Consider the following 12823-nt stretch of genomic DNA (forward strand, 5'->3'; position numbering starts at 1 on the left):
GGGGAGAAGGAGGAATTATTTGATGTTCATTTGCCCAGAGGGAGTGCTCTCTGAAGAGGAATGGTTTTGGGGCACGGCGGGGCGGTTTCAGGGTTTTTGCTCTTCCTGCGGCTTCGAGGAGCTCTTTCTTTTGAAGATGACGGCTGCTACGGTGAGGGACGGGGGGGAGCAGAGAGCATTTCGTCTGCTCTGCCTTTAAAGTTGCTCCCAGCAAGCTGTCCAGGAGAGCTGGTCAGAGCTCCAGAGTCCTGTTTCGTGGGAAATATTGACCTCTTTGTTGTTGTTGTTCCAAATAGGAATGAAAAATGTAAATTTTTGGTCAAGCAAACATTCCTCAGGGCTGTTCTGGAAAATTGAAGTGACACTTTCTCAGCATTTTTGTTATATTAACATTCAGCATGCAAATTGGGTCTGTGATATATATTACATAACATATTATGAGCAAATCGCAATAGAATATAAAGCATAAACCTCAACTTTGAACTGAGTGTTTTACTCTAAGTATGTCACTGAAATGATACCTTTCTGGCAAGAGGTTCGGATCCTACTGAAACAGCTTCTTTTCCTTTGTTTTGGAAAACTCCCCTGTTGCAAATAAATCCGAGCCATCCGCAGGCACCATCCCAAGCCAAGCCTGCCCTTTCTTGGGGCTGAATTTCCACTGGGGCCATCTCAGCTGGGAGGAGGGCTTGGATTCCCAATGGCAGGGGCAGGAGCTGAGCTTTCCATGGTCTGTTGGGCTCTGGGCTCCTCTCCATACCTGACACCCTCCTTCTGGAGGAGGCAAAGGAAAATTGGCCTGACCTGGAAGAACTCCTCAGCATTTTTTTTCCCCCTGTAATAAATCTGAAACAAGTTTATTTCTTTTCTCCTTTATATTTTTTTTTTTTCTTTCGTGTGTGTGTGTGTGTGTGCTGTTCTCCATTTGAGCGCTGATGCAAGGCAGCTTTTTATAAGCCTTCTCAAGGAGAAATGCTGCTGCAGTGCACGTTACCAAGGTTGGTAGACTTGATGAGAACTTCTCCAGCTCACTGCAAGGCCCAAAGGTTAGCCCTTAGTGCACAAGACACTCTTCTCTTAGGGCTTTTGGTTACTGGAACCCTACTGGATTTTGTCATTTTAAAAAACTTAAGAAGTGAAAACTGCCAAGGCTCGTTCAGGGTGGGAGCTGGGCTTTCTTGGGCTGTTATCTATAGGGTTGATGAGTCTGTCCACAGAGACCTCATTTACACGACATGACCCAGCTACAGCTCAGTGTGCCCTGCCAGGGCTGCAGCAGGGTTTTGTGCAGGGTCAAGGATCTGGCCCACAGGGGTCCTGCAGAGACACTGAGTGACACTGCATGGACTGGGAAACACCCTGTGCCTGTGCCTGCCTCATTTCTCTGCACTGGAATGAGGGGAGATGAAGGTGTGCGTCTGCACACAGCTGCTGATGGCAGAGCCTCCCTGGCTCAGGAATAGCTCTGGGTCAAGAAGCTCCATAGAAACCTGGGTCTATTCCCATTGGTGAGAGAGACAGGAGGAGATTTCCAAGCTGTCAGCTTCCTGAGGGACTTGGTATTCACATTGTGCACAAGATTGGCCATAACTGCTGTGAATCTGTCCGAGGTTTGGGAGGTACATAAACCTGAGCATCCTGTAGTGTGCTTCTCTTCTTGCACCTTGATGGATCTCAGGGGAGTCTGCAGGGAAGGGACATGCTGCAGACTCCAGCATGGACCTGAACCCAGAGCAAAGTGGCTGTGATCAATGCCTCATGTAGGAAAATGCTGACAGCAAACCAATGCTTTGATGAGGCACTGCTGGAACAGGAGCAAGCAGGGCATCCCCCAGCAGGTATCACCATCCACTTCTCAGCATCTGTCTTTTCATCAGTCCCTGTCCTGTTCCAATGTATCACCTTGGGCCCAGTGGGTAGCAAGATGCAGACCTCACACTGTGCCCTGTAGAGTTGTAGGAAACCCCTGATGCTCTGCTGTGGCTGCAGTCAGCTTCCCCAGGACAGAGGTGAAAAAGAATGATGTAGGCTTTTTACAACTGGGGTGATGAGGCATAGGAGTATGTTACCCAGAGAGAGGTGGTAGATGCTCCATCCCTAGAGACACACAAGGTCAGGCTGGAGGAGCTCTAAGCACCTGATGGAGTTGTGTGTGTCCCTGTGCATTGCAGAGGAGTTTGGATCAGGTGACCTTTAAGGGTCCTTTCCAACTCAAACAATTCTATTATTCTAGGATTTAATTAGCTGCAACCTAAAGGACAGCAATTAACATTAGTTCCCCCATCTCTGCATAGAGCAGTCTGTGTATGTCATCTGCTTAGAATGGCTCAGAGACACAACATGACATAGGATGCTGTGGCTGGAGGCTGAAAACCAGTGGGCAGCTGGGGGATAGCTGTGAGCAACACAACAAGCACAGCTACCAGCACATACAGCGAGGAGGTGGCAGCAGCCTCACTGCTGTGAGCACAGAGGCAAAGGCAGAATGTCTATCTGACCAGCATAGTTGGAGGAAAAAAGAAAAGCCCACAAAACTGAACAACAGTTTTTGGGAGCACACCAGACATTATTCAGATCTCACGTACAAGGAGAAAACTTCAAAGGGAAACGCAAATTGGGAAGGGTGGCTGGGAGTTTAATTGGACTTGTTAATCAGCTAGACCTTTGGAGAGAAGATACCTGCAGTGATGGGGGGGAGAGCCTGGCCCCTGCCCCATGAGCTAATGAAGCAGAATGCTAATGAACTCCAGATCAGAGAGGAGGAGGCATTTGTAGTCGAAGCTTGAGCTTTGTAAGCAACCATGATTAAAAAAGTATAAATTGCCCACTCACCTGCCCTGTGTGAGGAGCAGGGCGCTGTGAACAGGCTCTGCCTGCTCTCACCCAGGACTGTGGCTCATGGACAGGGCTGTGTCCTGAGGAGCTGCAGAGCAATGCTGGGCTGAGCACTCCAGCTGGTGGCAGGTGGCCTTGTTTGTATTCGCAGGGATGCCAGGGGTATCTAGGGAAGTGGGCTCCCTTTCTTCTGAAGCCTCTGCTCTTTCTCTGCTAAAGGCATCATCAGAGACCTCACCAACCCACTGCTTTGACACAGCTGGATGGATACAGGAATGCCTGCCTGCACAGCAGGAGAATGGGAAGAGGCATCTCCAAGTCCTAACAATACCTGAACTATGCTCAAAAGTTCCATATCTAGGAAGCACAGAGGTCACTTTCTCTTCTTTTTCTCACAGGAGAACCTTGGTTACTGGGAGGCTTTTGTGGCACAGCATTATCAACACTGAGGCTGCCTCATGAACAGTGAGGTTTTGAGGGAAGACAGCCCCAGGAGAAGTTAATTACATGTCCACAGGGAAGGCAGTCCCTTTCAGGGATGCTCTGGCTCAGACGCTATTCCTCATCTCCTTTGCACAGTAAGAAGTGTGGCAACATCTCACCAAGCTGGAGATGTGAGTTCCCATCATTCCAGCAGGCAGTGGGGGGCAGAGCTGTGCGTTGGGGCAGTGGCAGCAGCAGTGTGTGACTGGCAGGAACCTACTTGAATAATTGGGTGTCACGTCTCTATTTTTCTTTCAGTTAAGCTACATGTGCAATTAATTAAAATAATAACTTAAACAGCCTCCTGCTGGGGCCGTGTTTGCTGCTCTGCTTCAGCCTGCCATCAGCACTGCTGTAGGTTTTATCGAGAGCCACTTCTTGCTGAGAGGAGCGTGAGTGGAGGAAGGCTCTCTCTGCAGATAGAGCTTTACTGCTCTCAATGCCTGCACTCTTCCCACTCATGCTGTCTGGGTGGTGGATAAACAAGAAATAGGGCTTTAATGCAACACTTCCCATATCCACAGCTCCCAGCATGGAGAACTGCACTGTGCACATAAAGGGACATGCGGATCTCATCCCACACCCAGTGCAGGATGTCTCACCTCCCACCTGTTGTGCTTTCCTTTGCAAGAAGACAATGAGGAAATTATCCAGCAATCTTCATTCACAATACTTGTTAAGCAAATACTAAAACTTTGGTGTGCGCTGTGCTGACCCATCCTTTACAAGATGATGCTGGTGGATGTTGCAAACTGAAGGTGTCTGCAGAAGACATGAAGTTACTTGGGGAACTAAGCTTCCTCTTCTCACATTCCTCTCAGGTGACCTGCATCCACAAGCGCGTGCTACAGCAGCAGCAGAAACATGCTTTAAAATCATAGAACCAAAGAATCATTAAGACTAAGATAATCTAGTTCAATCACCAACCCACCCCCACCATGCCCACTAACCATGTCCTTCAGTGCCACATCTCCATGGTTATTGAGCACTTCCAGGGTCAGTGACTCCATCAATTCCCTGGACAAAAAATCTTAGGGACAGAGATTTTCAGGACTGAAGCCTAAATCCAAAGCCTTTTCCTGTTATGTTTGCTGCTGGTACAAGAAACAGCTGAACGCATTCACATCTCATCCTGCTCCTTTACCCACTTCTTTTTCCTGCCTGGTTGACTCTCTCTCAGCAGCCAACACTAATCCACCTCTGGCAATCCTTCCCTTTCCTGCTTCAGCTTGGGATACAGGGTATTGACAACAGCTGTGACCATCCTTCCACGCAGCCCCCCAGCCCAAATCCTCTGCCTGTCTGTCACAGAGTTTGGGTGCAAGCTGGCAGGTGGAGATACCTGCCCTGAGATGGCCCCTTCTGCCTGTGTTTGCTCAGAGAAGGCTGAAGACGCCTGAACTAGATGGGCAACAGAAGACATTGTTAGAGATTAAAGTGCCTGGCTGGCAGGAGGGAGGTGATAAACTTGTCCAGACAAAATTGAATTGGGATTTAGCTGAACGGGAAAGCAATCAAAATTCAAAGGTCTTTTGCTTAAACCAACTGACCAAAGCAGAGCTCCCAACCCTTTAGGCTGTGTTCATAAACTTTAAGGCCAGGGAGAACCATTTGATTATCTGCTCTAATTTCTGGCTCAGTGCAAACCTGCTCCCTCCTGACAGCCTGAGAACTCCTGCATCAAGCACTGGACTTTTGTACCTCCCTAAGGAAAACAACCTAACTAGATTTACAGCAAAGATCAGTCTCCCACACTATTCTGTGGTACATGCTGGATACTAGGCTGATTTATCAGGACTTTGAATAAGAGGCTGCCTCTTGATTGTTGCAGAGATGTTGAGGACATTTGCACCCAGCTCTGGGTGGGGCAGCTTCCTCCTCTTTGTGCCCCCACAGGTGTCCCAGTGCCATTTCCCAGTGATAGCCAAGCCCTGCCCTGGGTGCCTCCCTGCTGCTGCAGTCTGTGTATGGCAGAGCTCTCATGCTCCTGAACCCCACTGTCCTCGTTCAGAAGTGAAACTCTGTGTGCAGCCCCTGGTCCTTTGATGGATGTAGCATGGTTCTCAGATGGGAAGAAGCTGATGCTGCTCAGCGCTCCTGCTGCACGATCCTGCTGCTCTTCAGCAGGAACTCGGGGCCAATTGCTTGGGGGAATGAACAGAAAGAACAAACCCATCACTTCAAGCACAGGCAGGGATGTAGTGACGAGCTGAGGACTGCACTGAGAACTCCTGTAGGATGTTTACACCACACCACAATGTCCAGCACCACCCTTTCTGTCCAGACTCAACACTTCAAAGGACACCTCTCAGATCAGTGCAAAGAAAGGGCCGAAAAAGCTGATTTTTTTCCCCTTTGCAAGCCCAGCCCCTCAGCACTCAACCCAGCCCCTGCCAGCCGAGCGGAGCAGCCCCGGCTGAGCGCTGCCCTCTCGGATCGCGTCCCGCAGCCGTCGCGGTCCCCGAGCAGCCCCTGCCGGGAGATGGCACTGCGAGCACGGAGAAGCGGCGCGGTGCGATGCGGTGCGGGCGGGCGCGCCCGGAGCCAAAGCCGCCCTTCGCTTTTCGTGTTCTTCCTCCTTTCACGGGGATGCTGCTGGAAAATCACTCCTGTTGTCACCTGTGATGCATTCTCGCTGTTTAGGAGGTGGTTTTTGTTTCGAGTCAAGCAAAACTTGCTGCTAAAGGGGCAACAGTGATAGGGATGGTTAGAAGCAGGAGGCGTGTCGCCATCTGCGTATGAGCAAGGAAAAGGGGGTAAACAGTCCTGCCCTGTCCCTAGGGACAAACTTCCCACCCCACACTGGGTTTTGCAGACCCTGCTTTAAGCTCTGGAGCATCAGTGTTCCAACTGCTAATTTCTCTATTTCCAAAATCACCCGAAATTTCTCTGCAAAAAGGTTTTTGTTTTTCCAGTTTGAACAAAGAAGCTGAGTAAACGTAACGAAGATCCTCCACTCTAAATGGGAAGTTTTACTTAAGTAATTATTGGGGAATCAAAACTCACAGTGCTTGAATTTTTTGCTCATTTCACCTCGAGGTTTAGGGGGAGATGCATTTTTCCCCCATCTCTCATGAGAACTCGAATCTCCACCTGGATGAAATTGAGAAATTTCGGCAACCTTTTGTGATGCCAGCCCAATTTCCTAAGGAAATTTCATTGGCCTTTCCGCACCCTGCCAGATTTTTCAACACCTCTCTGGAAGTCACAGCTGAATGCTTTCGGACGGGATATTTTTGCTCTTTGGGGAGAATATTTGCATCATTAGGTATCCTCGGCAGATAGCTGTTGGACACCCCCAGGACTGACATTTCCACAGTCTTGACCAGAACATTGTTCCAGGCAGCAAGACGATCCCAAAATAGGCACTATGCAATGAGAAGACACCCAACAATCCTCTTGTGAAAACAGATGTGTTTGGGCTCTGATAAAAGTCTTATGGATGAGGCTGTTTGAAAATTTTCTGGGGGAAAAGGATACTTTTTTTTTTCCACTGGAAGTTCTCAGAAACTCAGAAGTTCCAGTTTTGAGAAGTTCCTGGAACAGGCACACATTGGTGCTCTTTCTGCTCTGAAGAGGTGATAAAGAGCTGCATAAGTCCCATTCTTTTGCAAAGAAAGGTTCTGTTTCTCAGTTCTGAGTAGGACAGATGAATGTAGGGTGAAGAAATACAGATGAATGCATAGTGAAGAAAAGTGTTGCATTCTAGAGTGATGACAGAAACATTTCAATGTGGGGTAGGCAGGGGGATGTGCTTAACTCTGCACCGTTTTTGACAAGTTGTGGAGAGAAAAGCGAACTTTTGTCCAGCTTTGGAGAAGGAAAGGATGGCCGATGAAGGGACGGTCCTCTTGATACAGATACGCCTCATATAGGGACAAAGAGGAGCTCTGGGGCAAGGATGGAGCTTAGCCCAAGAGGGTCTCATTGATTTCAATGAGGTTCCAAGCCCTAAGGATAAACCCTAAGGGGGAGAAACTCAACAAATCATTACAAGAAATGCATTGCTAAACGTTTAATACTGAGAGCCAAGTAGTGGGAAATGAAGTGGTAGTGGCAACCCTTACCATGCACAGCATTGGGATGGTTTCTACTCATCCACTGAATGCAGCAAACAGGAGCTTCTGAGGCTGCTGGGGTGCTGGGGTGATGGGGATCACTCCATCTTCTCCCTGCCTGCTCCCCCAGCCCAGCACTGATGTTTCCCAGGTGTTTCTGACTTGCAGAGCTTGAAACTGAGTCATCTTCGATTTTTCCTGATATTGCCCAGAATTTTTTTTTTTTTTTTTTATGGCAGCATTACGATTACCCCAAATGTGGTTTTCTGAAAGAAACGTGCTCTTCACCTAAGAGAAAAAAAGAGAGAGGGAGAGATAAAAGGGAAATAAAATGAATCTCCCACCCCTCAAAAAAAAAAAAAAAAAAAAAAAAAAAGCCTTTTGAAAATCATGGGAGCAGCGGGGCTGCAAGAATTCCTCACCAAAAGACATTCAAAAAGCAGCTCTTTCACTTTTTTCCTTTTAACCTGACCTTTTCATGCTAAAAACTTCAAGCCGCTCTAATCCCTGGCTCCTGCTTTCTATGCGCGGACGAAGGCTGCTATTAGAAGCAGGAGGAGGAGGAAGGAGCCACGCTGTGGCAGATGCTCCCTGCCTTGAGGTGTTGTCTGCAGGGGTGAAGTGGGAATGTGCTGCCAAAGCCCATAGGCTGGGATAGGCTCTCAGAGAAGGGTTTGGTGGCAAATCCAATCCAAGAGCCAGGCCATTAGAATGTCTTTGCTTTCTGCACGGTCATTAGGGAATGTGGGCGATGTGTAAAATATTGTAAAATAACATAATGGGATGTGTTATCTCATTAAATAGCATCCTGCTGCATCCTCTCCTGAAGATGAGCACCGTGTGCCTCGTGGCAGTATCTCTATGCACACCTCTATGTCTCCATCCACAGCAGCAGGACGGCATTCACTTCCCCTCTAAACAGAGCTGAGATCCAAAAGGGGAGAAAAGGAAAAAAAGCATCATGCAGGATTGTGGTGCTGAATTCCCAGTTCCAGGAACATTGTGACTCCTCTCCATGCAAGTCAGGATATTCATGAAACAGAGATGCCAAAAAAAAGTTGGCTGTAAGGTCTCAGTTCTTGACTGAGATTACATGGGGCTGTACTTTTGGCGTGCAGTGGAAAGAAGTAAAGGGGGGAGCCATTTCCAGACCCCTATCCTGTTCCTCACTCGGAAGGATGTGTGAAAATGTATTTTAAATAAGGCACACTGGGCCTCTTCTGAGCGTGGTGCTGGCAACAGAGGGCCATGTGCTGAGGGTGTTGGGATGGATGTTATTAAAACAGGTGTCAGGACACACTTTGTCATTGAAATCTTACCTAGAAGAAGCAGCGAGGGGTCTTGCTGTGAGCCAGTCACTGTTCCCCAGCAGCAGTCTGGTAATGCCCATGAGTGTGGGCGCACCAAGGGCAGCATTTCCTCCCCTGTAAACCTTTGCATACTGATGTGACCGCATCCCCACGGCTGCTCTTTACTGCGTGCACACACACAGATGCTCCCCACCACCATCCTTCCCAGGAACGTGGGTTGCAGCTGGGAAGCCACCACTGAGCCCTGAGTTTATTATCTCTGCCTTTGTCTTCCACACATGCACCTCCCTCCGTCCCTTTCCATCTCCACAGGAAGAACTTTGGCAAATGTAATAAAGACAAGGTGAAGCTTTACATAAAATAATCTCTCCTGCCATGAGTCCTGAGGAATTTTAATCAGTCCAGGAGCACTGGCAGAATTCCTTTGCCTGCAATCTTTTCATGATCTGCTTTCCCCTCCTGCTCCTCGTGGGGAGCATTTGCTGGGAAGATGATTAAATCGGGCTGGTAAAGAGCTCGCAGGTTCTGCCGCTCTCGTATTTTCCTGCTTCTTTGCGAGATCATTTGTACTTTTTTATGACCTGCAACACGCCAGGTCAGCCACTTTCTTTGCCTCCCCTGTAGGTTTCCTCACCATTGTTGTGGGGTTTTCCCCCTCCGGAGAATCTCTTTTGTACAAAGGTGAAAGACAAGGCTCCCAGCTCAGCCTGCTGTGTTGTTGTTTGCCTCGAGTCCAGCAGGAATTCAAGGAATGGTTCCCCACGTCTCCTATTCACCTTGCTCCTGCCGATGGCAAAGATTTGATCAGAGGCAGAGGGGTGGGGGGTGGGAGGGAAGGATGTTTTTGGGAAGTGATGAATGAGGAGGCAACATGAACTCGGTGGAGTGGGGATTTTGGAGCGCTGTGCTTTGGCTGCCAGTAGTTCACTGCAGGAATCTGAGCATTTTCCTTTGAGCAAATGATTCACCAGCAATCACTCAATCAACTCTCTCCATGGTTGAATAATCTGTGAGTAATTTAGTCAGATGTTTGCTATGAATTATCAAATAAATGCTTGGAAAGACACTGGCCTGGAATTTCCCCTTACATGTACATGACCAGGTGAATGCCAACCCTTGAGGTGTCCGAGGGATCTGTGATGACATCTGGCCAAAGAGCTCAGGCTCTAACCAAGATTCAGCTCCACCCTTCCTTTTCTATGAACTCTCCTGCTTGGGGTACCCTGCTGCTGGAGGTAGATGGGTGTCTGCAATGGGGCAGAGCAGCAGTTTTTTTCGTGGTCTCTTGGTCATACATCAGCATACAGTGAGCCCCTACTGCCTTCAAGCAGCTCCCATCAGGAGATATATGGGAGGCACAGCCCATGGCAGTGCCCTGGTGCTGCTAAGGGAGAACCACTTCCACAGGTCCAGCTCTGCCCCTCTTGGTGCTGCAGTTTTCCATCCCTTTCCCATTGGTTTCTGAGGGATGCTGCTACCCTCACAGCTTTTCCTCCTCCTTTTATTTTTTATTTTTATTTTTTATTTTTCCCAACCTCAAACTTGGCTGATAGAGGGGCTGGAGGGATGAGTAAGAGAAGGGAAAGGATTGGGATTTTCTTTTCCTTTCTTACATTTTGTGGCTTCACTTGGTCCAGAGCATCCGGGCAGGAGGTTCTTCCTCCAGTACTTCTGTTCAATAGCCCTGGGCACAGCCTCTCTCCTCTCGGCTTCTCCTTCTGTGTTGTGCATTCAGGATCTGCTATTATCCATCACAGACTTCCCCAGAGCTCCTACCTACTGGTTGTTCTTCAAGAGGAAAAACAGTAAAAATGAACAGATGATTTATTACAGAAAAAAAAACCTCCACTATTTCCACCCAACTAATAGTGGCTTTTAGCAGTATCAATGAAAAACTGTATTCAAACTGGCTCCCACTCGGACTGTCACAGTGTCAGCACGAGGCCACGACTGTGGGGAGAGGAGGCATCTTTCACGCCATCAGCCTGTATCTCTTTGGGATAAAACAGAGTGGTCTTTGTAGACTTGTTTTCCTTTTTCCTTTTTGCTTTAGCAGGAAGAGCAGAAAGTTTTGTTGTTGTGAGTTCTGTTGTTTCGTGCAGCCCTGGGATGTCAGGGAGGGTGAGAGCATGCCACTATTTCTCCCAAACCCTCTGCAGTTTTGTTGCATGCATTGCTTCTCGAGTCACAGTGATTTGTCCAGCAGTGCTCGGGTGCCTGGATGGTGGAGCAGACCTTGCTGCTGACTGCAGGGCTGATGTTTCCCAGCTTGCAGCACCCAGCCCTGCTGCAGCTCCCATTAGGACTCCCTGAATATTAGCTTTATCACCCTGGTGGGGGCTCTCCAAATAAGAGCTCTCTGTCCCTGGTGGCACCAAAACCCTTGCAGTGATTGGCGTAGTGTGGGCATTTGTCTCACTCACAAGTGGGGAAACTGAGGCACGTATCCACACAGCTGCCACCAGCTGGGGGTGTGGAGGGGAGATCAGCCCAACTGCTGCCCCTGTGGTGCCATCTCCGCTTTCCTCAAAGCACTACCAGGCACTGGCAGTGCCCACAGAGGTGACAGCTCACTCCTTGCCTCCTGCCCACGCTGCCCTTCCTTGCCTCGGGGCTGTCCTTGCTCACCCTCCTCTTTGGCTCCTGCTCCCTTGGCCTCACAGCCACTTTAATTTTAGCAATTCCTTGGAAAGAGTCCTTTTCCATAACTCAGCTCGCAGCAAACCTCTCTGCTTGCCAGCTCTGTCTTCTCCCACGTGTTGCTGGCGTGCCCCAGCAGCACACGCCTGCACCTGCCCAGCCAGGCCTGTCCCAGCCTCCTGCACACCCAAACCTCACGCCCGGCTCCCGTCCCCTCCTGGCACATTTAATCCTGGCACTCCCGAATTGAGCTGCGGGAGCAGCCTCTGCCTTGTGTGGAGGCACTGTGCATGACACGTCTGTCCTCCTTGTGCTGCAGAACCCCCACCTCTTTGGTGACAGCTTTGGTGTAATGGGGAGTGGGGTTACCCCTATAGCCAGGGGGTGCAGAGGATGGGCAAGGTGTGCAGTGTGGGTGTGCAACAAGCACCAGTGGGTTGCACGGGAGTGGGAAAAGTGGGTGCATGCAGGATTCTCTGCTTGTGCACTGGTAGTGCAAGACCAGTGTGAGCACTGATCTATGTGCTCTGGTTGTGCAAGAGGGGGGTGTGAGCATGGACCTGTGCACTGAGTTGTGCACTGTGTGCATGTGTGAGTGTGCTTTTATTTTGGTCTGGTATTTTGGTGCGGTGAGAGGGATACTTGGAGGGAGTCATTGTGCAACGGGCTGTGCACGGCCATACGTGTGCCTGTCACTCACAAGTGCAACGTGTGTGTGTGTGTTCACGGGATGCATGTGAGCACAGTGCCTTCCTTTGGTTCTGCACCCCTGGGGGTGCTGCGTGCCTGCAGGGTGCGTTGTGAACGGCTGCGCGTGCAAAACGGGGCACGCGTGTGTGTGAGCGTGCAAGGAGCTGTGTGTGTCGAGTGGGCTGCGTCTCCCTGCACGGGCGCGCGTGCAAAGGTGCGCGTGCAAGGGCAGGCGCGTGGATATGTGTGTGTGTGTGTGTGTGTGTGTGTGTGTGTGTGTGCGTGTGCGGGCGTGGGGCGGGAGCGCGCGGCGAGGCCGGGAGCGCGGCCGCGGCGCTGTGCCGGGGGGTGCGGGCTGAGCTCATCGCTGGCTCCCCGGCGCTCCTTACCAGTGGCTTCTGCGGTCACATGGGTTATGTGCTGGAGTTTAAAAGAGCTTATAGCCCCCGAGCCGGTGCAGAAGCAGTCGGTGGTTGCATGGGGTAGAGCCGGGAGCGGCGGCGAGGAGGGCACCGTGAGTACGGGGGCGGCCGGGGCCGGGGTGGGCGGTGCAGGGTGGCCCCCAGCCGCGAGGGTCGAGCCCCGGTGCCAGCCGCCCTGCGCGGAACCAACGCCGCCTTTCTGGTGGGCGAGGAGGGAAACGGGGAAGGGGGGTGGGGGGGCATGGATCAGCGCCTCCCTCCCACGCCCCGCTATTTCCCCCGCGCGCACCTTCCCACGCGTGTCCGTGCTCCGCCGCGGGCCGCGCCGCCGCCGCCAACCCGAAACCCACGAGGAAACGATTCGGGCAAGTTAGTTTCCTGCTCC

At 50.5% G+C, this 12823-nt stretch overlaps 1 protein-coding gene across 2 annotated transcripts in view; it reads left to right on the forward strand.

Moving 5' to 3' along the window:
- The first annotated feature begins 12339 nt into the window (after positions 1-12339).
- The window catches only part of CNTFR (ciliary neurotrophic factor receptor), a 165466-nt gene continuing 164982 nt past the window's right edge, over positions 12340-12823 (forward strand). Inside the window, exon 1 of one of the 2 annotated variants that reach the window (XM_015848429.2) lies at positions 12340-12530. In XM_015848429.2, coding sequence (XP_015703915.1) covers positions 12432-12530 — 99 coding nt within the window. In that variant the 5' untranslated portion in view covers positions 12340-12431. The other variant, XM_032441286.1, reaches the window with a different exon arrangement.

The sequence above is a fragment of the Coturnix japonica genome, chromosome Z (assembly GCF_001577835.2).
Source record: "Coturnix japonica isolate 7356 chromosome Z, Coturnix japonica 2.1, whole genome shotgun sequence".
Classification (NCBI taxonomy): domain Eukaryota; kingdom Metazoa; phylum Chordata; class Aves; order Galliformes; family Phasianidae; genus Coturnix; species Coturnix japonica.